At 44.2% G+C, this 25,152-nt stretch overlaps 2 protein-coding genes across 4 annotated transcripts in view; both read left to right on the forward strand.

Moving 5' to 3' along the window:
* EGFL6 (EGF like domain multiple 6) overlaps positions 1 to 4,109 on the forward strand; it is a 65,250-nt gene extending 61,141 nt beyond the window's left edge. The window contains 1 exon segment of the mRNA XM_057495979.1: positions 3,232 to 4,109. Within this exon segment, the coding sequence (XP_057351962.1) occupies positions 3,232 to 3,342 (111 nt within the window). The 3' untranslated portion in view covers positions 3,343 to 4,109.
* A 2,429-nt stretch (positions 4,110 to 6,538) lies between these two features.
* Positions 6,539 to 23,913, forward strand: TCEANC (transcription elongation factor A N-terminal and central domain containing). Of its 3 annotated transcripts, XM_057495541.1 has the most exons (5): positions 6,539 to 6,584; positions 7,228 to 7,328; positions 13,332 to 13,426; positions 16,072 to 16,201; positions 20,882 to 23,913. In XM_057495541.1, exon 5 carries the CDS (start codon positions 20,890 to 20,892, stop codon positions 21,946 to 21,948), a length of 1,059 nt encoding a protein of 352 aa, XP_057351524.1. In that variant the 5' UTR covers positions 6,539 to 6,584; positions 7,228 to 7,328; positions 13,332 to 13,426; positions 16,072 to 16,201; positions 20,882 to 20,889; the 3' UTR covers positions 21,949 to 23,913. The 3 variants fall into 3 exon arrangements, with proteins under 3 accessions (XP_057351524.1, XP_036768861.2, XP_057351525.1); XM_036912966.2 differs by lacking the exons at positions 6,539 to 6,584; positions 7,228 to 7,328; positions 13,332 to 13,426 and adding an exon at positions 14,039 to 14,123; XM_057495542.1 differs by lacking the exons at positions 6,539 to 6,584; positions 7,228 to 7,328; positions 13,332 to 13,426 and adding an exon at positions 14,157 to 14,547.
* Positions 23,914 to 25,152: the final 1,239 nt, after the last annotated feature.

Genomic DNA, 25,152 nt, shown 5'->3' on the forward strand with positions numbered 1-25,152 from the left:
CTGCAGTTTTCCTCTGCTGCTTGAGTTGTAGGGATAGCTCTTAATTCTCCCAGCAGTGATGTGTGAAAACACAAAGCATTACCCATGTGGGGCAGGGGTGGCGGGGTGCACTCACGTAAGCCGTGGTGTTCGGGGTTTTTGTTGGAGATCAGTCGGCCCACATGACTGCCCATGTGGCTGACCTGAGTGTCGGTCTCCAGCCTCACCAGAGGTCAGGTTGATACTGTGTGACTCAAAAAACTCCCACCGTAAATCACCTTGTTAGCATAAATTATCTGGCATGGCCAAAGACACTTAAGACATATATTCCAAGGACTTAGAAGTTATCTCCCAGGACCCAGTCAAGTACCAAACCTTTCTTTGGAATGTGCAGGCTTTGGAAAACCCTGCTGAGTTAGTCCTTTACTGTACAGTGGGTTTCATAAAGGCGAGGGGAACCGAGTTTTAAGAGTAAGTTAGTCAATGAGATGAACAGCTCAGAAAGAACAAACAGGATAAAAACGGGAAAGAGTTTATCAAGTTTGGCCATCAGGAGATAGCTGGTGACCTTTGCAAAAGTTGTTTCTTTTGAGGGGAAGGAGGAAGGTCACCCCACAGAGAGGTGAGGAGGGTAGAGAGCCGAGCCCAGAGACAGAGACTGTGGACCCTTGTGAAAAGTCTGGTTGAGGTGGGAAAGGAAAAGATAGGGTGAAAGCTAAAAGGAGATGCGTGAAAAGCCGAGTACCAACTGACACTGACAAGAGGAAGAACAATTAGTAGATCCATGAATTGGGGTTCCATTCATACCTTGCTTATAGAAGGTGATTAGTTAGCCTAAGTAAAATCCTGTTTCTTGGTAACAGGCATCAGGCCAGAAAGCCTGGTCCCTGGTGTCAGGTGTTAAATTCAACATCTTTTCTTTCATTTGTCATTCTTGAATTAAAGCAGAGCAGCTTATTTAAAATACATCCTAAGACATGACTATAGAGAAAAGGATATGTTGGGCTGTAGTTGAATTTGCTCACCATTCTTTCCCTCTTCTAGTGCTTGTTAAGTGCTGACAAACACATAAATTCTAGTTTGTTCTCATGGCAGGCTATTTGAATCAATACAAGTCCAGGCCATGTATTGATATTATTGTGCTTGTAGCATGGTGTGTGGACGGTGACACTGAGCTGTGCTATGTGTGGTTGACATCCCATTGGAGAACTGGAATATGCCTCTGCACAGCATTCATAACTGCCTCCATGACTGAATTTATATACTGAGAAATAGCTTGGGAGGGGTATATGCCATTAAAGCAGTGATTCTTTTTTTTAATGCACATTTTATGAAAACATGCCCTCAAGAGCCTGGCCAGCAATGACATAACACAACAGGGCCCTGTTAAGGGGACAGGCCCAGCAGGGACCTGATGCAGGCACCTATGCCCTAAACTCTTCCAGTACTATGGGAAACCTTAACGGATATACTGGAGGGTAGGATGCTGAGCCATCCAGATGAAAGCATAATTCCAGTTGATCAGTGTCATATTGGCTGTGGATATTTGTAGCAGATGCTACTCGTTCCATAAATGCAGGCATACAAGATAAGGCACACTGCCTTCTCTACATCGAATTATATCTGAATCCAGAGCCCCATCCCACTAGGCTGTGGCAGGGCGGGGAAGTCAGTCTCAGCTGTTTGCTCATGCACGCTTGGGGGAGGCCCCCGAGGGCGGCTTGAGCTCCTGAAAGGCGAAAAGTGCCACAGACATTCAGAGAGGGGCAGCACATTTTCACCGCATCATGGGGCGGCCATGGATACCCACATTCTCTGTACCCATGTGCATCTTGAAGCCACTCACCTCTTAAGTGTGCATTCCAGGCCTGGACCCAGAAAGCTTTCCTGAGGCTGGAAGTCTTGTTGCAAACCTCAGGCCACCACTTCCCCCACAGGGCCCTGCGGGGAAGAGGCAGTGCGGTAGCTTCCTAGGCCTGGGGAGTCTCGCGTCCCCCCCACTGCTTCTGCTTCTGCCCTCGGGGGCATTTCCCTCCACCTTCTACTGGCATAGTCTCCTCAAGGAGGTTAAGCTTCTGCGGAGCAAACATCAGGAAAGGGATTGTCTTCTAGAAAAGTCTCCTTTTGATTGTCATATCCCAAATCTCCTTGGTAAAAGAAAACACAGGAAGGCTGCCTAACTTGTGGGGGGACCAGGGTAGGCACAAGAACAGTGAAAAACAGACACAAAGTACGATGTCAATTAATCATCCTGACATTTATTTTTGGTGATCTGGGCTATCAGTTAGGGATTTCAGTGATGGAAAAGCCACCGTATCGCAAGATCTAGACCTGCTCACCCTCACTCTCTCACCCATTGCAGCTGCTACGAGGGGTCTGCTTTTTGACTCACTACTTTAAACAATTACCCAAAGGAACAGCTTCCTGAAAGCAGAGCTTCCTGAGAAGAGACTAGAGGAGGAAGAAATTTCTATACCAAATATTTCTTTAAAAATATTTTTTGGATGAGTGAATGCCTGTAAAATAGTCACTGTGTATCCTTAATTTTAAATAAGTCACTCCTGTCGATTTGCATCCAACTTGAAGATAAATTTTTTTGTATTCTCAGCATTCATTTTTTTCAGTATTCATCCTTTGTTTTTGTATGTAAGATGTTTCTAAAATATAAAGATGTTTGTTTCTCTTTTGATTATGGATAACTGGCTTAGATAAAAGTGATTATTCTAGCCTGTTATGGAGCATTTTCAACACATGACAACAATAATATTCCAGTTAATTTCCAAATATATAAGCCAATATTTTAAGAAAAATAACTCTACTACCACAAACTACCAAAACCTGAATATATCAAAATAATTACCTGTTAACTAACTACATAGTTTTACACTAGAAGTTCATAGGGAATATTAAATTTCTTCTGTCCTGGTTTTTGAAAAGAAAATCATATTATTCTTTTATTTTTGCTTTTTTTTAAAATGGGAATTTCAACATTTGCTCTTAAACCTTCCCCTTCTCAGCTTTCTGGGGCTTCCCAGATTCCTCGAGGTGTTGCTGTGCCATTTCCTCTGAGTGGAGTTTACACAGTGTGGCTCCTGACATCTGGAAAATACATTACTATACAATCAATGTCAAGTACAGATCAATGACGCAATGGACAGATGCATTCAGTCCTTTTTAACAGCTATTAAATAGTTTGATTATATTGTTTCAAATATTTGGAAGTAACTTTTTTTATTTCTTCCCCATTCTTAGATCATTTTTGAAGCAGAACGTGGCAAGGGCAAAACTGGAGAAATCGTGCTGGATGGCGTCTTGCTGGTTTCAGGCTTATGTCCAGATGGCCTTTTATCTGCGGATGGTTGAATGTTACTGTTGTCTTTTATATCTATATATTGGGCTTATGCCAGTTCTGTTTTTTTGATATTGCACCATAAGACACCCCTGCTTCATTTTAGGAAAACAAACTGAAAAATTATACCAACAGAAACATTATGGTAAGATGCTTTTCTTGTGCAAGATGTGCCGACATTTGCTTTAAATATAGTACCACTGTGTCTTCTCATTCATTTTTGAATTTACAAAATGTGGTAAAATCTGTTCAGCCTTTTTCCCCCAAGTACATCTGATTTGTCTACCTGAGTTGATGAACCTCTCAATGCAACATTTTCAGAATTGCAAAAAATAAATAAATAAATAAACCCCAGGGCACAGGGGAAATATTTGCTTGGCTTTTAGGGCACTTCTTGGAAACTGTGATATCACAGACAGATTTTAACATAAGTGGCTTCGCCTGATCTTTTATATATAGCCAAGCTTGTATATTAAAGTTCTTTGTGATAATAATGTCCAAATAATCACCTTGTGGCATGGTTAAAGTTGTAAGTAAGCAAATGTGTTGCTGATGCTGTGTTTAATTATGTGTATGATTATTTACTTTGCTGGAAAATGTGGGTTTTATTCTTTTCTCTATGGAAGTACTTTATAGTGTTAAAAATTCTTAAAATTACTTCCTATTATGGAACACATGACTGCTTTATTAGGCATCATAAGTGCAGTGCAAATTAGCTTAAGTTGTTGAATTCAAGGCTTCAGAGAAATACCTAAAACTAAATTATGCAAGTAGCCAGATTCAAAAAAAGACCAATGCCTTCTTTTCTGTTTCTCTTTTCTTCTAAATTCAAGCACGGCTGTGTGAGGTATGAATCCTGAGCATATTCCCTGAGGATGAAAGTATATTGTATTTTAAGATTCTGGGTCAGAAGCAGGTCCAAAACCAAACAGATGGTTTCCCAGATACTTGCCTGTTACTGTGTAAAGCAGTGGAGGCACTGAACTATAGGAGAGGAAAGAGAGAAAACAGCCCACTTATTAATCTTTCAAATTTGTAGCCTCACTCCTCAGGACTTTTCATATAGAAACCCTTAGTAATCTTTTTTGTTTTTTAATAATCCTTCAACAATGTTCTCTCTAATATAGCCAATACATACAAACTTGTAAGATAGTGGGAAAAACCACATTGTTTTCCTTTAGTGTGAAATAATTTTGGCATGTGAAGTCCACACAGGACTGCAGCTGTGTCTGTTAGGCCCCTGCGTTTTCCACCACAGATCATAGTCTCGGGGACTAACTTTATGGACCCTTAAATACCAACATATTGTTTTAACTTCCAGTCAACAATGTATAGTGTCATGGAGCTCTAGCCTGTGCTTGCACTGAATCATTCGTTTGGGGAACCTCAGGCCGGGTATTTCAGCCATGACTCCCATAGCTGTCGTCCCTGGCCACCACTCAACCTGCAATCCCCCCGCCCCCTGGACAGTAAGTCTTAGGTTTCTACCCCTCCCCCCATCACACATGCTGCATTTTCTGGTCAACAAACTCCCCTCCATCTTAATTCATGCCAAAGATCTCTTCCTCTATCTCAGCCTTAGATGAACTGAGCTCTCTCCCAGGGCTACCTGTCCCTGTGCCGCCTTATCAACGTTAAGCTGCTTACTCTCCCACACTGCACATATGTGAGGGTCTGTATTTGAGGGTGGCATCCTCTCTGATCTACTCTGGTTCACAACTTCTTTCTCTATTTTCATGTAAAAGCCACTGTTCCTTGAAGGTGCAGTTAAATACCTCTAGTCTCTGTCCTCGTAGCCATTGTCATCAACCAACATGGTGACATCTATGCAAATGGCCCATCCAGTAGCCTAGCCTTACAGCTCTTTGCCTATTCCTGTTAACCTCACTCCTCTGTCCCTACCCCTTGGACTCGATCATCACCTCTGGACTCGTGAACTCCAGCATCAAACTCTGGCTTATCTGACTTTGTCTTCTTAATCTCCCCATCCCTATCCTTCGATCTTTTTGAAACCCCCATTTCCTTGACACCTCCATTTTCTCCCCGTCTCTTGGCTTCCTCCTAGCTTGATTCTCCTCTCTAATAGAACATAGTGGAGATTCCAAGGCCCACCATGCCTTCCAAGACACTTGCCAGTGGCCCTCCCTCCTCCAGGCCTGTGCTCTTGTGTCCTTCTGCCACAACTACCAGGCGGAGTGCCAGTCTGGATCAACCCCGCTGCCTTCTTTTCTCTATCCTGTCTCTGGGCTGCTAAGCATTGTTAGAGAAAATGACACTGTGCAGACAGTCTGGTTCTTCAACAGAACCATGATCTTCAACCTTTCACAGACTCTGGCTCTGACCACTGAATGGTGCTTCCTGTTTGCTTGGGTAGACTAGGTAACATTCACCAGGGTGTCCCTCATCCTCCAGCTTCCTGGGTTTAGATTGACATATTGCAATAATGGCACAAGCCAAAATTTTCGCCTTTGGATTTCTCTGCTCTGGGGTTTGCAAAAAGCCTCCTTGTCGTCAGGAAGGTCTCTCCTGACCCTCTCTTAGAAACCTCAGGAGACTTCAGATCCCAGGTGGAGGCTGGCTCCCTAACCTCATCTGTAAGATGACTGTTGGGACTTGGGCAACACCTAGACCCCTTCTGCTCAGGCACTTGATGCCTCCCTAAGACTGTACCCATCTCCAGCCAGGCCTGAGATCACTTATATTTTTTGTACTTGTCTGTCTGGGAGGCATGGAATACTTACAGGATGACTATGGAATACTTTTACCTGCAAATGTTTTCAGATCTGTTCCCCTGCTTGCAAGCTAATAAGTTGGCCTGTTGGTTTCATAGATACTTGGTAGAAAACATGAGACTTCTGGGTCAGAGATGAACTCTATTACTCATGGACAACCTGCTGCATTAATCTTGTCTCACAGGGGGCGGGGCAATGCAGAGGCAGGCCCACAGTAGCTTTGTGCCACCGCTAAGGAACTCTGAGCTTAGCAAACCCCCCAGTCTTGTAAGAGGACTGATAATAAAACTCTCCAACCTTTGTCGAGGAGGGAGACACTATTTTTGTCTTTGTCAGGAAACAAATCTGTGATCTAGAGGGAACACACTATCTCTGTTCTTTCAGGCTGTGGGCCCTACAAACATCCTTGACAAGACAGTACAGAACAAAAGCTGCCCAGGCCTCTGTGCAGAAGATGGGCAGAAACACCAGAAACCCATGGAGAATCGCCTCCCAACATCAGACTCTTTTCTGGGATCAGGAAGGTGAGGGGATGACAGAAACACTAGGTGCCAATGTTGGCTCCTGAGGAGTGCGTAACATTGCAGGTGACGCTCACCTTTGATACTACTGCGTTCTGGAGCCAACTTTTCCAGGACTGCTGTTTAAATCTTGTTCCAATCAGACCACAAGATATCCAGTGATTTAACTTCTGCAAAATAAATCATTCCACATTTTGAGGGAGAACTATCAAAGTCTTAGAATATGTTATAATTTGATACTCTCCTCCAGTAGTGGTTATTTGTTCTTGTGTCAAACACTCTTGCCTTCTAGAACATTTAAAGTGTTTTGGAAATGTGACAGGTAAAGTGGGTAATGACCACTTAGCATCATTTTAAGTAAATGCAGTTATTTTAGTGGGTGGGAAGCTATGAGACTGACAGTCCAAGTCACTGCTAGTTTCTTCCCAAGCACGGATAAGGGGCAGGGGTAGTGGCTCAGCATATGTTGCTATTTTTTAAACTGGCTTTTATCGAACACTGATGAATTTACCCCAGTACGTTGATGTTCAGTGAAATTTTTTTCCAACTCACTTTTGAAAGTGAGGTCCTCCAAGAAGGCTTAGACTGGGTCAACCTCTAAAATGCCAGTGTAAATGAATTCAACCTTTTTTCCTCTTTAATTCAGTAAGACAGGGACTGCAAATGTCAAAGAGCTGTGTTCTGTTTCCACTCAAAGGGTTGTGCTGGTTTTGTGTGGATGCGGCTTCCTCCTGTCTGGTCAGCAAGGTGAGGTAAAGTATTTTTGGGGATTTGCATAAATGTGGACAAATAAGGGTGATTTTTTTATGCAGAGAATGGAGTTGTAGATTGGAGTCATTATTTATGGCATTTGGAATGCTTACGTCTTTAAACATCAGATCTCTGCTTCACAAAAATTCTATCATTAACATGCATGTGAAAAAATTCTGTACAATGATTTATAAATAGACTTGTATCTTAGAGGCAGTAATACTTGTATCTTAGAGGTAGTGGTAAGAGTCTGGCCCGGAGCTACAAAGGGCTGCTCCAAAGTGGATTTAAGAAGAAAGGTTACATATGCGTGTATTTGACAAAAAGATCCTGTGTATATCTCTAATCCACTTGGGAGTGTAGTTTCAATTGCTTTCAGTTTCTAGGTCATTGTCTTATTTGTTCGTTCTGGGTTCTCCCACCCGTGGTGCTTTCTATCACAGGCTGAGTGCTGGAGTAACCGAGATAAGGCAAGAACTAGTCACCCTTTCCTTCTCAGGAATTTCCCCAGAGAGCCTATATATTTATTTCGCTGCAGTGTTGCCCAAAACACATCTGCAATTGCCTTTTTTTCCGGTATAAAAGTCATACAAGAGACTTGGTATTGTCAGTTTATGGTTATGTGCCATGTATGAGCAATAGCAGTATTCCGTACCCAGAACTCCCCTCCTCGGCATATACGCGATAGAAGTGCATAGCGGCTCTCTTTGTAATTGTCACCACGGAACGACTCAAACATCCGTCATGTCCCTTGTGAGTAGAATGGATAAGTGGCACATTCATTCAATGAAATGCTATCAAGCACTGAGAATGAACAAACTAATGCTACTCACAGCAACACAGATTAATTTTTTAAATGTGGCGTTGCTCAAAAGAAGCCACACATACTGTGTTGCTCCACTTAGATAAGCTTCAAGGTCAGGCACAGTTCATCTATGATGAAGAAGCTGGGACTGTGTCTACCCCTGGGGCGGGTGCCAGGAGGGAGCACAGAGGGGGACTTCCGGGGCTGGTCATTCTGTTTCTTGATGCCTTCTGAACGGGCACATTCACATGTGAAAATCATTGAGCAGGGCACGTAAGACTTGTGTGCTGGCTTTTCTACATATGTGTTATGCTGCAATAAAAATTGGCCTCAAAGTGGAAGTGCCCCCCCCCCTTTAAGATGAAGCTCATCTGTCTGACTTTGTGCCAGTTGACTTGGGACACCTAGAGTGAATTCACCTCCCGGTACCAGGCAGGTCGTAACTGAAGTTCCACAGACTCATGTACAGTCCAGCCACCAGTGACTCTTACATCAGGAATGTCTTTGGCCCGCCATCCAGGATACCAATGGACCCTGGACATCAGCTGGCTGCTGGAGATAAATGGCACTGGAGTCCCGAGGGGGGTTCAACAGGCCCGAGGGCTGTGGCCAGAGGAAATATTCCTGCTGCTCAGGAGTCTGGAACCCTCACTTGCCCTATAGCTATTGGTCCTCTGGACAGTGATAAAAGTTTCTACCTCCCCCTTCCTATCCCTGTCCCTGGCCTTGTAAAAAATCTTCTTCCTCATGAGTCCAAGCTGCCGTCAGTCACACACTCTCCTGCTGAATGTGAGACACTTTCCGCTTGCACCGTTCACTTTTCAGATCCTCTAGCAGAGTTCTAGCAGTGCCCCCTTGTGGCAGCCTTTGCGCATGCGTGCGGCCGCCAGCGGGCAAATAGCAAGTCTTCAGCATCTCCTGCTCCCTTTTTGCTCCATTTCTCCCGTCCCCGGGGTCTTGTGAAGGTATTCTTCTTTCTGGGTACCCAGAACCTTCCAATGCAGTCACCCCTGAGGTCTTGAAGCATCCAATCGTGCAGGCTTTCATTCTCTCCCAATTCAGCCTTCTGAACATTTATTTGTCCTATGTCCCATTTTGCTGGTGTCTGACAAGTGAAGGGAGACTACTACCCATACAAGATAACTCAGGCATCAGGAATAAAGAGCTATGACTGTGACCTTTCCTAGGTGCTATTTGCTCTTTTACAACAGCAGCTTCCAGTGTCTTAATACAAGAGAACGAGGAAGAAGGCATCGCCAGCACCGTGGAAGATCAGGGGATCTCTTCCATGGCTCTCAAGTCACACAGCCACATTAAGACAGGGGCTGTGCCAGTGTTTGCTAGCAACAAAAATAGATTTCAGCTAACTTGCAGCAAAGGGAAGTTACAGGAAGGCAGGTAGATGGCAAGGTCAGTAGTCCAGCCTTAGCAATGAGTTGCAGGGTTAGAAGCAGAACTATGGAGAAAAGCTGTTGCTGATCAGGATGCTACCATTGCCAGAATGATCTCACCGTATTAGTCTCCACGTTACTCTCTCTGCTCATAATTCACCTTCCAGGGACAGGTGGGCAATCAGCCCAGCTGAGGTCATGTGGCTCCCTCAGGCTAGAAAAGATCGGGCACCTGATTGGCTATTTAGAAGGTGGGCTGAAAGCTGCATGACCCAAACCCGTCGAAGTCCACCACGCGGACTCCATCATGTAAAAGTTAGTATTGAGTATATGGCATTGTCCCAGGCAACAAACATGCCAATCTAAGTGACTTACCTTGGTCATGACAAAGTAGTTGACGCCTTCATTCTCTTCAGCAACTAAAAGAGTAGGTGGTGTTTGGGTCATGTTGAATAGCAACCAGCAAAAACATGGTTATATGAGCCAAATGATGCAGCGACTACAATGTGTTAGGTTGTAATGGGAGAAAAAATGAAGCTGAGATGGAAAAATGCTTCTCTTGGGCACCGTAAATCAGAACGGTACACTTCTGGCCAAATGTGTCTCCCCGTGAAGACTCAGAAAACCTGGCGTGAACATGCATATCCTTTGTATTGTCATGTCTGATGAATGGCCCCCTCTGACAGTACGCCAGGGCCATGATGGAAGGAGGGCTGTGGACGGCATGCACAGCGTCTGTCCGTGGGAATGAGCACGGACGCTGCACGGTGCAAGAACAGAAGACCAAGGAAGCACGCAGCACAGACCGGTGACTTAGTTCAGTGCACGCATCTTGCTACTCTGATGACTGCTATTATGAAAAGACCTCCCTTTAAAAGGAAAACCTGAGAACCAAAAGGAGGTGAGCCACTGCATGGAGCAATCGCCTCATCAGGATCACTGGCAGACTGTGTTCCTCCTAGTAACAACGAGCCACTCTGACGGAAGGGAATCCCAGGTGGTCTCAGCTCACATTTCTGAACAGTAACACAAAGAGCAATTGAGGCAGGCAGAGGTCTTTAAGTAGAGTCGGCATTCTTTTGTCCCATTGTCTTTTTTGTACTTTTTCATACTTTTCTGTTTAAATGGAATTTTGAAGCATCCCTAGTAGCAAAGTAATATAAATGCTGTTCCCTTGCCTCTGAATTTCCATCCTATGATAGGCACCGCCATGTGATTGAAACTATACCTCTGGTCCTCCATTTCTCTGCTAATCTGTTGCCAGAAATCTATGCCAGAATAACTCACATTCTAGAGAAATAAGCAAAATGCACAAATGGTGTGGAAAAGGAGACCAAGAGGTATGGAAATCACCTAAAGATTACTACAAGTATAAGGGGATGTTGAATGGGACTTTTCCTGACTCTGTTTCTCCCAGGGGCCCAAAGCTAAGCACAGTGTTAAGGGCCCCGCTGGTTCTAAAGAGACACGCTAGACACATCTACTCAGGAGAGCCCAGAACCACTTCCACCACCTGTGGCCCCTCACCTGCAGAGGGAGTGGGCTCTGCTTCCAAGGCTTGGTGGGGGACAGAGCTGCTGGGGTTTTCCCAGGGCTGAGTGTGCATCAGGCAAGTAGCTGGGGTCAAGTTTTCTTGGACCTCCCCCCAAGAGGCCTACCTGCAGGTGAGGTGACCCAACAGAAAAAGACTAGATGGGATGTACCACCAAAAGCAGGAGCCAGTAGTCAACCAGGCATTGTATTATCTGAACCAGGGAATGGGTGAGTAGGGGCCTCCAGCAAGTGGAGGGGGATGAGGGAGGGGGTTTTAAAAAAAACCACCAAAAGTGAGTCCACAAAAAGAACAAAAGAGACAGCATTTGGACATCAGCACACAGAGAGCTCCAATACCAGGTATGAATGTCATTAACTGTATTAGTGTCCTGGGACCGCCATAACAAACAGCCACAAACTGGTGGCTTAAAACAAAAGAACTTACTCTCTTACAGCACTGGAGCCAGAAGTCCAACCTCAGGAGGTGGGCAGGACCACACTCCCTCTGAAAGCTCTAGGGGAGAGTCCCTCCTTGCTTCCTCCAGCTTCTTGTGGCTCCAGGAGTTCCTTGGCTTGTGGCTGCATAATTCCAGTGTCCACCTTTGTCCTCATGTGGCCTCTCCTCTGTCTCTTATAAGGACACTTGTCATTGGATTTAGGACCCACCTGGGTTATCCAGGATGATCTCATCTTAAAATCTTTAACTTAGTTATATCTACAAAGATTCCAGGTTCCAGGGGTTAAGAAGTAGACATACTATCTTCTGGGGGGGCCACCATGCAACCCACAAACTAATCAAATAAGACCTTTTTCACCACTCTTTCCTCCTCCTGCCCTCACCCTGGAAAGACCAGAAAATAGTGGGATAAGGGTGCAATGAGGAAAGTGAAGAAATTGATGCACATGTCTGTTCCACAGAGTTACAGATCACACCTGAGCTGAGGGAGGGGCAGAGCTTTGAATTGGATGAGTGGTTGAAGTTTTGATCTTATTAGGCTGGACGTGTTAATGATGTAAAAATAAAAGAGTGTTTCTCTAGATCTGAAGGTTACTGGAAAAGCTGTGGGATTTGCTGAAGCCTCAAGCTCCAGGCCTGGAGCAGCCAAGGGGCAGGGAAGAGGGCCAACAGAGCTTGTTTCAAGGCAATGGGGAGAAAAAATAAATGTTTCTTCTTACACCCTATGAAACCCAGCCTGTTCAATAAATTAAATTTTTAGGTGTCTCACTTTGTTCTTGTGATAGAAACAATCTTATAGCAATAGCCTTTTGAAACTAAAGTCTCAGGTTATGTCCAGGATGGGCCTGCAGTATTTCAACAATTTTTAAAACCGAGTCACTGTTGCTTCTTTACAAATTACCCCCTTTAGTGTTGTTCTTGTCTTTCTTCCTTCTGAGACAGAGCAGGGAAATGGGACAAGGGACATGCCATTGCAAAATCTACTTAACTTAAGAAAAAGGCGAAGTTTATTCTTTAACTTAATCTATATGCTGTTCTTCCTTTTCTTCCAGCCCCTTAATCAATTTAGTAACTTTGTAACCAGGACGAGAGACAGACCTCCTAAGTGTAAATGAACTTAAATGAGTAAGGAATGCTGAGACCAAGATCAACAGTCACCTAAATAACTCTGTTCCTAAGACAAAACTTCAAAGGAATTATGAATCACCTGTATACATCATGCCTTATGCCAACCCTACCCCAAAGTCCCTATATATAAAATCCCAGGCCTAAAACCGTTAAGCGCACCTCCTCTCAGGTTGCCTGCACTTCCGTCTTAGTGTGTACTGTCTTATAGCAAATAAACTTTCTTATTTCATAAGCCGATTGCACTTGTCTCTGAACTCTTTTCCATGATAAAGGTAAGAATTCTCCAATCTCTACCTCCACTGGTAAATGTCTTTCTCATTTTGCTATTTCATTCAGCTTTCTAGTCTTAACAATCCTTTTCTCTGTCCCTGTTTTATTTCAGATCAGTAGGGAAGTGGAAGTTCTCAGGACATAAACTCACTCCATCCAGTTCTCCATGGCTCCCCCAAATTCTGGAGTGGTAGGGATAGAATTCCCAGGCCATGCAGATCAAACAGACTCCTGGCTTTAGGCGTTGGCAAGGGATTTTCCCTAAACCGAGCAGAGTTCAATGAACTTCCCTTTTCTCACTCTGTTCTTTCCTGCTCTCTACTGCCTGCTCAGCTGTTGACGTTCGCTTCTACTCTTGCTTTAATGAGTTCCTTTCTTACCTATACTCATCCGACCTGTTCGTGAATTCTTTCTAGATCAGAGTCAAGAACCATCCTCAGTTTGGGTTGAGGTTTCACCTAGTGCACAGGAAGAGACCTCCCCAGAGGCAGCTGCCTAGCAACACTTCTAGGTAAGATTTATTATATTACTCAATTATAGAATTGCCCTGCTTCCCGACAGCATCCAATCCAGAGCAAAGCGCTGCTTCCTTGAACCTTCCCCCAAGTTACCTTAACAGTAGGCGATCAGCAAAGAAGGCTGCTACATTCTCTAGTTCTACCACCGCCTTGGTTTTATTAGACCCTTGCAGGGAGAGAATACGTACAGGTGAGAAGTGCAGGATGCACATGGCTACTTAATGAATGTTTACTACTTTCGCAGTGATGCGTGCTACGTGTGCAGTCAGTAATTACTTGTTGAATTAATTACTGTGTTCAATAAATATAATTCACATTTTTGTCCAAAGTTTTGTCAACAATTAGATGAGCACTGTCTTTAGCGGCAGCAGAAAGGGTACGTTAAAGAGTAAACAAACTGCTGCTCTAAAATATTGGCGGGGCTAACGTTTTTCAGTTCAGGGCCTGGTGCGGGTCTGTCGGCTCCCTCTTGCTAAGTCGTCCAGGGAGCCGCGGAGAGCCAGCCGTCCGGCGCTGACCGTCCTACGCAGGCGCGACTCCCTTGGCACGCATGCGCTGGGCCCCAGGGCAGTGCCCTTTGCTCTGCGGGCTGGGACTGGCTGAGCCTTCCTGGTCCCGCCCTGAGGACCAGAAGTTCCCTCTGGACTTGGGGCGCTCTGACGGTTCCTGGGCTTTCGCCCGCATTTCATGGTGAGCCATGCTGCGGGTTGGCTGGAGTCCCTCCCCGCCGCAGCTCCGGGAGGCTCTTGGGCGCCCTGGGCCGCTTAGGCTCGAATGTGCCCGCGCGTCCTCTTGTCTAGCCGGAGGCGCCGGGGTGGGCAGATCCCTCGGCGCCGCCGCCGCTTGTGTGCTGGGTGCCAGGCTGTCACTGTAGGACGGCTTGCAGCAGGCCTTGCTTGTCTCCACCCCACCCACCGGAACCCAGACTCGGGCGGGAGCGGGCCAGTGGGCTGGCCCCTTTCACTCGCTGTGCTGTTGCTAGGGATCGCCGTAATAGAACTCGAAACCTAGCACGTTATTGGGTGAATGTTCAGCAACTGTGACGACGCCCCTACCAACATTTGGCATCGTTTCTCTCCATAGAGGAAGGGCCTGCTTGTGTAGCTGGAGAGATGTACGTGGGCAATGGCTAGGAACTTAACATTTCTCTTTAGATCTTAAGCCTAAGGATCCAAACAGACCTGGGGTATTGCTGACTTGTTACCAGCTTTTGGAAATGTCTCTGCTCTCTTCTCAGGGTTTAGGCCAAATGTGTACACCTGCCCATACCATAGTATTAGTTAATATTTACAAGCTTTTATATGCAGTCAACAGATAATTGAGGGCCTACTCTTGCTTGTACTGTATAATCTCTATTTTTGATATGTGTTCAGAAGCTAGGGATATGGGTGTGTCTCAATATTATCTGTATTACTGTTCGGTCTAGAACTGTGTTGTCCAAGATGGCAGCCACTAGCTACATAAGGCTATTATTAGCACTTGAAATGTGTCTAGTCGGAGTTGAGATGTGCAGTAAGTGTAAAACAGCAAAATTTGGAGAATTAATATGAAAAAGAGAATGTAAGGTATCTCATTACTTCTATATTGATTACATGTTGAAATGGCAATATTTTTGGGTACTCAGGGTTAAAATGCTATTTATTTCACCTGTTTAGTTTTTAGCATGGCTACTAGAAAATCTAAAATGATATCTGTGGCTTGCATTATATTTCTGCTGGACAGCACTGCTCTAAAAAGAGGTCAGCAAACTGGCCTGCACCCAAATCCAGCTTGCCTCTCTGAATGAAAGATTAACTAGAGCAAAGCCATACCCATTCACTTATATATTGTCTATGGCTGCTATTCCTGCTACAAGAGGAGCATAGCTGAGTAGTCCATATGCAGATTGGATGGCCTACAAAGCCTGAAAGATTTATTATCTGGCCTTTTACAGAAAAAGTTTGCTGACCCTCTCCTCTAGAACAATGCCTGGTATGGTAGATAGATGTAAACCTATGCATTGTAGTCCTATGTAATTGTCAGTCAGGCCTACTGTGTGGTAGACATAGTTCTAAGGACTTTTTAAGGAGTATCGCGTTTAATTCTCATAATAATCCTAGGGGTTGGATTTCCGCCATTTTGTACATGAGGAAATTGAGACACAGAATGTCCAAGAAACTTACCCAGTGTGCCCAAGACCTCTCACTTTTGGGAACTGTGCCTTCCTGATCCTCCCTATCCCTAAATGGCTTGACTCCTGGAGTCCACTTGATTAGCCCACAGTAGGCACCATGCTGCTTTTTACTTTTGAACTAGAAATTTTTAAAAGGAGTTTTTGAGCCAGAATTGAGATGAGGTTGGTCTCCTATGGAAGAAGCTGAGGGGCAGTGGGCTTAGGTGCAGTGGACACAAGCAACCTGCTCTGTAGTGGAAGAATGAAGCTCACGGGCAGAGAGAAAGAGCATTTTGAATGCTCTTTTCTCATTTAACAAAAAAAAGATTTGTCTAGTAATAGTAAGCTCTGGCCAGGTGTTGCCAGGTATGTATCTGTGAATGAAACATACTCTTTTATGGTTTTGTGGGGAACGCAGATGGAGCACAATTTACTGTGAAATGCATCATGAAAAAATAGTGTGCAAATATTTTATGTTTTTAACAGGATACCTCATCTGTAAAATGGAGATGAGCCATATCCCTGTCTTGGCGTTATCGTGAGGATTGAGATGACTTGAGTGTGTATGGCACATAGAGCTGCTCAGTACATGTGCATTGCCTTCCACAGATAAGAGGTAAGGGAGGGACTGAATAGGGGGGTTTGGGTGCATTGTGACACTTAGAACCCTGCAGTCACCACTTGTAATTCACAAGAGTCTCAGGTGAGTTGCGCACAGCAGGCGTTTTAATATTTCCTGACTGAATTGTGCTCATCTAGCAAAACCGGAAGTCAGGCTCTGTGCATTCAGTCTAGGAGCAGGACCGGAGCTCTGGGCTGCTGGCAGTGTAACAGGACCATCCTGCTGTAGGAGGGGATTTGTGCCTGCGTGTACAGAGCAGTGGCAGCAGCTCTGGTTTAAATCAGAGTCGCTTGGAGAGCTGAGAAAACATGCAGGCCTACCCTCAGAGATTCTGAGTCACTCTGTCTGGGGTGAGGCCTTGGCATTGTTTGGTTTTGCTTTTGCTGTTGAATTCTTCCAGATGATTCGGATTTGCAGGCAGGCCTGAGAACCACTCACGGTGAGAGAGAGGCTAGTCTTAGGGAGCTGCTGGAGCAGAGCTTGGGGCTGGGAAGGGCAGTGCCCACAGAAGAGGTGGGGACTTGCCCTCTCCTGGGCAGGACCTTGGCTCCATCCTGAGAGCAGAGGGGGACCTCTGGAGGCCTTTAGTGGGAAAAGGAAGGACTGCCTTGGGGAGATCTGTACTAGAGGATGACCCCGCTAACCAAGCGCCGGGAATCAGAGTGAAGGTGGTGAAGGAGCAGTTGGAGCTGGCCAGGTGATGGGGAGCCCAGTATTTTTCCCGCATGTGCCCCCCAAGGGTTTTGTCTGTCCTTGTGGAAATACCATGTGTTATAATTGGTATATGGGTTTTTGTCTGTATTCCTCCCACTGGGCTGTCGGCTCCTTCAAGACAGAAAGTATCTCTTTAGGCTCAGCATCTCTCATGCACTAGATGTGTACTAAATACTTACTGAATGAACCACGTAGAACTGTGAAGTGCATCCACAGCCTAGTGGGTCTTCTTCTGGCAGTTTTCAGAACTTTATATCCCAGCGGCTTCCACACTATACCCTTCCAGGGCAATCAGTATGCTTTATAGCCACATGATTGTCCCATGGTGGGATTAGAAAGTTTGACAGGATTGAAATGTTGTCAAAAATAGGGAGGAGAAGGCGGTGCCTCAAAAAATGAAAAATAGCATTACCATATGATCCAGCAATCCTACTTCTGGGTCCATATTGAAAAGAATTGAAAGCAGGGTCTCCAGGAGATATTTGCACACCCGTGTTCTTAGCAGAATTAGTCACAGTAGCCAAAAGGCAGAAGCTGCCCAGCTGTCCATCAACAGATGAGGGGATGAGAAAAATGTGGTCTATCCACACGATGGACTATTACTCAGCCTTAAAAAGGAGGGAAATCCTGACACCTGCTACAACTTGGATGTACCTGGAGGATGTTATACTAAGTGAAATAAAACAGACACAACAAGACAAGTACTGTATGATTCCACTTATATGAAATATGTGAAGTAGTCAAATTCATAGAGATAGAAAGTTAGAATGGTGCTTACCAGGGGCAGGAGGACTGGGGAGTGGAGAGTTGTTGTTTAATGCCTTCAAAGTTTGTTTCATGAGATGAAAAGAGCTCTGGAGGTTGGTCGCACAACAGTGTGAATGTGCTTAACACTCCTGCCGCACACTGAGAAATGGTTAAGGTGGCAAATTTGATGGTATGTGTATTATATCACAATTAAAAATCAAAAATAGATAAATATGGAGGAGAGGTAAATGAAAAAGACATGTGAAAGGAAGAACAAAGTGCTTACCCATGAAGATAGGCTTCTATAGATTTACACCAGGAAAAGAAAGTTTCGCTGGTATGACAAAGTGCCGCTCTCACGGCCCCGAAGCCCAGAAGTTACTGTCAAATTCCTCTGCAGAATCTCCTTGAGACTCTGACCCTTTGTTGAGAAATTCTAACCTGAGTTAAACATTGCCTAACCTGCAGGCACTCTAGGCCTGTCTCTTATTAACCACCCAGCTGACAGCCAGCAAAACTTTGATCCCAGTCTCCTCCGGTGGTGATGCATAGAGAATGAGGATAGGAGGCAGGCGGGGTAAATGTTCCTTCTCTGTTAGGAAACTTCCCAACAAGTGGGGGAGGGCTCAAGTGTAGGATGCAGTGGAGGCCTAACCAGCATGACATGGCTGCTTGACTTCCTCCAGATCCCAGGATCTCAGGCAGACAATTCCATGAGAAACGTCGAGCCACTGAGGACGTGTATTTCTCATTTTTCTGTGCTGTTTTGCCTATTCTTTGTTTAATCAGCCTTTGATTCTTAGGGAGACCTCTTTTACTGTTTTCAGTCTTTAAAAGTGGAATTTTAAAAAGGAAAATAAAAAATCTTGAAGTACTGATTGTCGATAATTAGAAAAATGACAGAGAAAAAATTGACAGCTCCAGTCGTCTACATTCCGGCTCCCTCTGGTGACAGATGTGCAAGGCTCAGAATCGTGGTCGTGTTTGAGGTAGCCCCGCAGGAAAACACAGTAGGAACCTCATGGTTGTGGCCAATGTACTTGGCTCCTCAGGGGAGACTCGGCTGCTTTGGGGTCAGTGATGGGCTTCTGAGGCAGGTGTGAATGCTGCTCTGAGGGCAAAGCCGTGGCGATGTAGCTAGCACCTGTGTCATCCTCTGGGTCCAGCGGGAAGGGAGAAGTTGATTGATCCATTTACCATGCCATTTTTCAGTAGGCCAGTATCTTAAATATGTAATTTATCATGAAATTATAGAAGACATTAATAACTTTTCTGATTATGAAAATAATACATACTCATCATCGAAAATACAGAAAAGAGTAAAAGAACAAATAAAAATCACCTAAAACCTTGCCATTCAGAAAATGCCACTGTAAAATTTCATGTTTCTGGTTTTGGCTTTTTCTTTTCACATGTGATTTTTAAACAAATTCTGGATCAGATGCTATGTTGTTTTTAAATAACAACTTTACTCTTTGAAATGTGTATGTTCACATTTAGGCCACATGGGCAGGTATAGATCCAAGGGTATATAATTTATATGCCATACAATTCACCTATTTAAAGTGTATATAGTTCAGTGGTTTTTAGTATATTCACAGTTGTGCAACTCACCACCACAATCGACTTTAGGGAAGATTTTTTTCACTTCCCCCAAGAAAAATTGCACCATGAACACCACTCCCCTTTCCTTCCACCGCACTGGTCCCTCCTCCCCAGCCCCAACCACTAATTTACTTTCCATCTCTATAGATTTGCCTGTTCTGGACATTTCATATAAATGGAATCAGGCAATATGTGGTCTTCTATGTCTTTAACTCAGCATAGTGTTTTCATAGCTCATCCATGTTGTAGTGTATGTCATCATTTCATTTCTTTTTATTGTTAAGGAATAGTCCATTGTATGGATATACTATATTTTTAAAAATCTTTTCACCAGTTGATAGTTATTTGGGTTGTTTGCATTCTTTATCTACTATGAGTAATGCTATTAATATTCATGTACAAGTTTAACCATTTGGAACCTTCTAGTTTCTCCTATGTTTGAAGAAAATTCTTCCACATAGAGCTTCCACATCTTGCATTTCCTTCAAGTAAATTTATAGAAGTAGAATTGCTGACTAAAAGGACATTATATTTTACAGCACTTGTCAGATGGTTTCTAGGAAGACCACATTAATTCTCTAATTGCTCCAGTGTTGTTAGCTTGTGTGTGTTCAGTGATGGTGTCAAGTACACTAACGTGAGAATCCATTTTGTTCTGAAAGGACGGGGTCCCTGCCATTGAAATGCGTATGTTCACATTTAGGTCACATGGGCAGGTATAGATCCAAGGGTATTCTTTGGTCAAAGTTAGTACATTATGTGGAGAGAAAAAAAGACTGGCTAGATAAACATTTGCCTGTCGAGGATGAGATTCACACAGACATTATGATCAAGCAACCTTTTATACCTAAAAGTGAAAAAAGGAAAAAAGTTAATGGAAGCAAATTCTGGCCTAGGGACCAGCTAGTCCAAAGTCATAAGTCATCTGGATTGCTTAGTCTGAACTCCTACCCTGCTGTTTAGACAACTCAGACATCAGGCAGTGCCACCTTTTGGCTTTCGGGGCCCATCAGACCTGGGTCTGGCTGCCTCCCAACCTGTGCTGTCTCACGATCTCTTTAGATCCCTGGGACATCTGAACAGTATCTCCGTTTTGCCCTGCTTCTCATTCTTTTATATTCAGAGAAGTACCACTTAGAGATCATAAAATCAGCAAGTAGTGTAGTTATGTAGCTGAGTATGGTGGAAAATAGTCCTGCCTCACTCAGCCTTACCCTGTTGATGCTGATACTGGCCTGATTTCATCCCCAACATGACCTCAAATTCCATCCAAAGGAATTGACTAATCGTGATCTGGAAAAATCATTGGTTTGAAAACTTAAAGATGGAAAAAGTTACAGCAGATCTTCAAACAAGCTTCTTTTAAGCAACTGTTAATGCAGAAGCTGTTGACAGTGTCGCCTTTTAACTACTAAGAAGCAGACTTTTGAAACTGAGCCATACTACATTGCAGATTCCATTTTCTGACATCGCACCCGTTTTTATTGCATAACTCTCAGAAAACCCTGCCGAGGTGACTGGCAGAGGGCGCTGTGCTACTATCAGGAAGCTGCGACTGGCAAATAAGTGCTTAAGAAAATGGAAACCTCTTTTCTCTTTTCTTTGTAGCTGTCAAGATGTCTGACAAGAAGCAGATAGCTGCCAGAGCTTCCCTTATTGAGCAATTGATGTCTAAAAGGAATTTTGAGGATCTTGGCAACCACCTTACTGAGCTGGAAACTCTTCATGTGACTAAGGAGCTTCTCCAGGAGACTGATGTGGTCAGGACTGTGTACAGAGTCCTCAAAAACTGCCCCACGGTGGCTTTGAAAAAGAAAGCCAAGTGTTTGCTGTCCGAATGGAAAGCTCTTTATAAGGATCCTGACTTCAAACCAAGGGACAGCCCTAATAAATTATTCCCGACAAGTGGAAATGAAGACAATTCAGGTCTTTCTCATGACCCAAGTCAGAATGATACATTGGGCAGCTCTTGTTCTAAATCCTTGCTATCACCCCAAGATGTTGCAAAAGCCATTGACATGATTATGCCTGACAACAGCACCAATCAAATGGAACCTAAGGAAGAGCATCTCAGGGGTGGTGACCCTAAATCCACCATCAAGAGGTCAAGGGAGCTGCTCGATCCCGCAGTGCCCATGAGAGCTAAATGCACAGAGCTTCTTTATGAAGCTTTAACTAGTTCCTCCGCAGATCAGCCCAAAGCTGATTTGTGGCAAAACTTTGCAAGAGAAATTGAAGAGCACATTTTCACCCTTTATTCAAAGAACCTCAAAAAATATAAAACTTGTATCAGAAGCAAAGTTGCCAATCTGAAGAACCCCCAAAATTCTCATTTACAACAAAACTTGCTCTCTGGAATCACGTCTCCAACTCAGTTTGCCGAAATGACAGTCATGGAAATGGCAAACCAGGAACTGAAGCAGTTGAGGGCTTCCTACACAGAATCGTGCATACGGGAACATTACCTTCCCCAAGCCACAGAGGGCACACAGACCAGGAAAATAAGATGCAGACGTTGTGAGAAGTTCAATTGCAGGGTCACCGTAATCACCAGAGGAACACTTTTCCTGCCAAGTTGGGTGCAGAATTCAAACCCAGGTGAAGAAATGATGACCTATGTAATCTGTAATGAATGTGGGGAGCAGTGGTACCATAGCAAGTGGGTGTGCTTATAACTGTCAGCTAGTCTTCTCTTAACAGCGGATACCCAGAATGATACTTTTTAGTAAAGCGTGCCACCCTTTCATGCTTGTTTTTGAAATCTTATAAACGGTATTCTTAAAACAATCCTAAGAAGGAAAGAAAGTCATTTGCTGAAGCTCACACCCACCACCACTAAAAATTGATAGTTTGGGGAGAGAGAGCGCATGACTGTTTGCATTATGTCTTGTGGCCACTCAGAGCGGTCAGGAGCAGGTCAGCATGGCCTCGGAGCCGGTTAGAAATGCACACTCGCAGGCCCCATGCTTCTGGATCCCAGTCTGCATTTTGGCAGGATCCCCAGGGAATCCTGCCCTGAGTGATCAGAGCCCTGTACTTCTCAGCAGTGGCTGTGCATGAGTCATTTGGGGAGCTCTGAAAGCCCACTGGTGCTGAGGGCCCACCCTACAGCAGTTAATCTGAATCTATGGGCTGCAACCCAGGCATCACCATTTCTTTTTTAATTCCTCAAGTTATCTTAAGATGCAGTCAGAGTTGAGAACTACGCATGCATAGGCTCTCACTTGATCCTTTTCACAGAGCTAAGAAAAGAATGTTATTCTGTGCACTTTACCAGTGAGGAAACAGGCCCACAGAGGTGCTGTCTTGGCCAGGCTGCACAGCCATAAATAGCCCAACTCAAACTGCTCCCAGGTTTTCTTCTAATCGGCTGTCTGAGACTGCCTCAAGATTAACTTGTGAGAAATGTGTTCCTGGGGTTGTGGGACTCACTGAATAGTATCCTTAGGCTCTAACATTGGATAACTAGAGCTTCATTTTTTCACCCTCTCTTTTCTCACTTTACAGGTCTCCCTTGAACCACAAAAGTTACTCTGTAACTAATCTCACAGGGAGAATTTTGTTTAGAGTCCTCTCACCTAGTAAGGAGTCATGTATTTTTTTTCTTCACACAAGTTCTCCAGGGTGAATAAATACTATGACATTGGTTTCTGATGCTAGGCGCTCTTCCTGTTGTCAAGGACATGTGTGTTGGGTCAGTAGGGGAGGAAAAAAGGCGTCCTAGGCTCTGGAGCTGGGACTCTGCAAACTGGACTGACAAAAGACAGATTAACAAGAGAAAAACAGTTTATTAACATGTGCAGAATGATACACACAGGAGAAACTCAGTGATGAGTGACTCAAAGGGATGGTTGGAACTGGGCTTATGTAGCATCTTAGCAAAGAACAATGAATTTGTAGAGAAGTAAGAAGACAAAGGAAAAGGACTTTAGGCTTTTCAGGGCAGCAACCTGGGAAGGTAAATATATGGAGGAACTAATGGAAGATCATGGTTATTTAGTAAGGTTTGTTTGTGTGGACCCCTCTCGGTGCCATCTCATCTCTGGAGCTAAGATTGTTACCACTGTCCTGGGACAGAATCCACAAGGGGAATTTACTATGTTCTGCTTTCAGACCAATGAGGGAGGGCAGAGAGCACATTCTGTGTCTGCTTTTCTCCCTTGCCGACAGCCCAGCATGGTCCGTGTGCCAGGATGGCGTGTTTTGATGTGGCGTACTTTGAACCCCTGTAGGTCTGAAGTTCTAGTTCTGCTTTTGTAAACACAGGCGTTCATCTGTCAGTGGAAGTCCCTTGCCTCAGACTTGGAACCTACTGACATTTGTCTGTTAAATGAATTGAAAAGATAATTTCTTTGAGGCCTTTGCAAACAGCTTTTAACCAATCTGTATAAATGTTTGAACGCAACAAGCCTTCTATGTGATTAAAGCTGATCCTTTCCTCTTTTAAAAACTCATAGAATGTAAAGCATTGTAGTTTTAACAAGTTTACTTCTTAGTTATCTACAGAGCTACCCGTTTCACCAGTTCTTTTCTCCTAACCTTCCTAACTTCCTTTGTCAGTTCTCTGAAGATCTAACCCTGGCTCGTAACAGCATTCCCCAAAAGGTACATAAAACGAAAATAAATTTGTTTTCATATGGTTTTGAAGAAGTCAGCTTAAGGCCATCAAGTATGAATTCTCTTTGGATATCTCTTCTCCCAGAGCTGCTTATCATGATATAAAAAGTCTTTCTAAAGAGAAATTTGCAAAGTCACCTAAAATGTCAAGTTTCACAAATTGTGGTTTCATGTGATTTGCAATGATCTTAAAAACTGTTCAGTGGTTGTAAAAGAGCACAGCACATGAAAACCAAGCATTATTCAGTTCATATCAGTGTTTGGTTTTTGGTTTGGGGTGTGTGTGTGTGTGTGTGTGTGTGTGGTTTTGTTTGGTTTTTTTGATAGTTTTTATAGTGGAATTCTGCAAATTTCATTTGCAGACAAATAAAAGCAGTTGAAATGGAAATTCCTTTACTGTCCGAGATACAAAAAGCTGGGTTGTCTTCCTCATTTCACATCCACTTTGTCAGTGAATTTTGCAAATAGAGATAGGAAAATAGTAATCCTGGGTTTTTTCTTTTAGCCAGTGAGACAGCATTACATTGTCTAAGTATAGGTAATCAGTCACTCCTTCACATCCTATGTCTTCGCCCATAAAAAAGAAAGCATTTTTCTTTGAAATTGGTGGTGGAGTAAAGGATCTTTCATTTAATTTAAAATCATATTTCCAGGAAGAGCAGGTACAAAGGCCCCAGGGCAGGGGTGCCTGATACAGACAAGGCACAGCAAGAGTCCCTGGAGCTGAAGCACAGTGGCAAGGGGAAGAAGGAGGACAGGTGGAGCGAGAGGGCCAGCAGGCTCAAGAGGGCCCTTGTTAGTCATCGTAAGGACTTTGGGGCTGTTCCAAGCCCACTGGGAAGCCATTGAAGCTAGGGAGTTGGTAGTGATAAGATTTGAATGACCTTTAGGAAGGCTCCCTTGGGCTGCTGCGTTAAATTAGATGGGGAGGGAAGCAAGGACAGATGCAGGGACACTGGTGAGATGGCCATAGGATGGACCAAATGTCATTTAACTGGTTTCAAACAAAAGTACACAAAGACTGGTCTCCCTGCATCCTTACAGACAAAGCCCTTGGTGATAGGGTTCACGACACACTACCCCAAAATCTGGCACCTTGGGTCATGGAGTATTTTAAGCTGAAGGAATTTGAGAATTGGCAGGTGCAAGGACTCTGTGATTCCCCTGCAGCAGGTCAGAAAACCCTCACATGAGAGGTGCCCTCCCCATAGCCGGAGAAAAGGCACATCCTGACCTGTGAAGGTGGAGGGACACCCACAGGA

The sequence above is a fragment of the Manis pentadactyla genome, chromosome X (genome assembly GCF_030020395.1).
Source record: "Manis pentadactyla isolate mManPen7 chromosome X, mManPen7.hap1, whole genome shotgun sequence".
Classification (NCBI taxonomy): Eukaryota; Metazoa; Chordata; class Mammalia; order Pholidota; family Manidae; genus Manis; species Manis pentadactyla.

What these genes read in the sequence shown, in the direction of transcription:
- TCEANC (XM_057495541.1), top strand. Translation starts at nt 20,890, where the DNA reads ATGTCTGACAAGAAGCAGATAGCTGCCAGAGCTTCCCTTATTGAGCAA.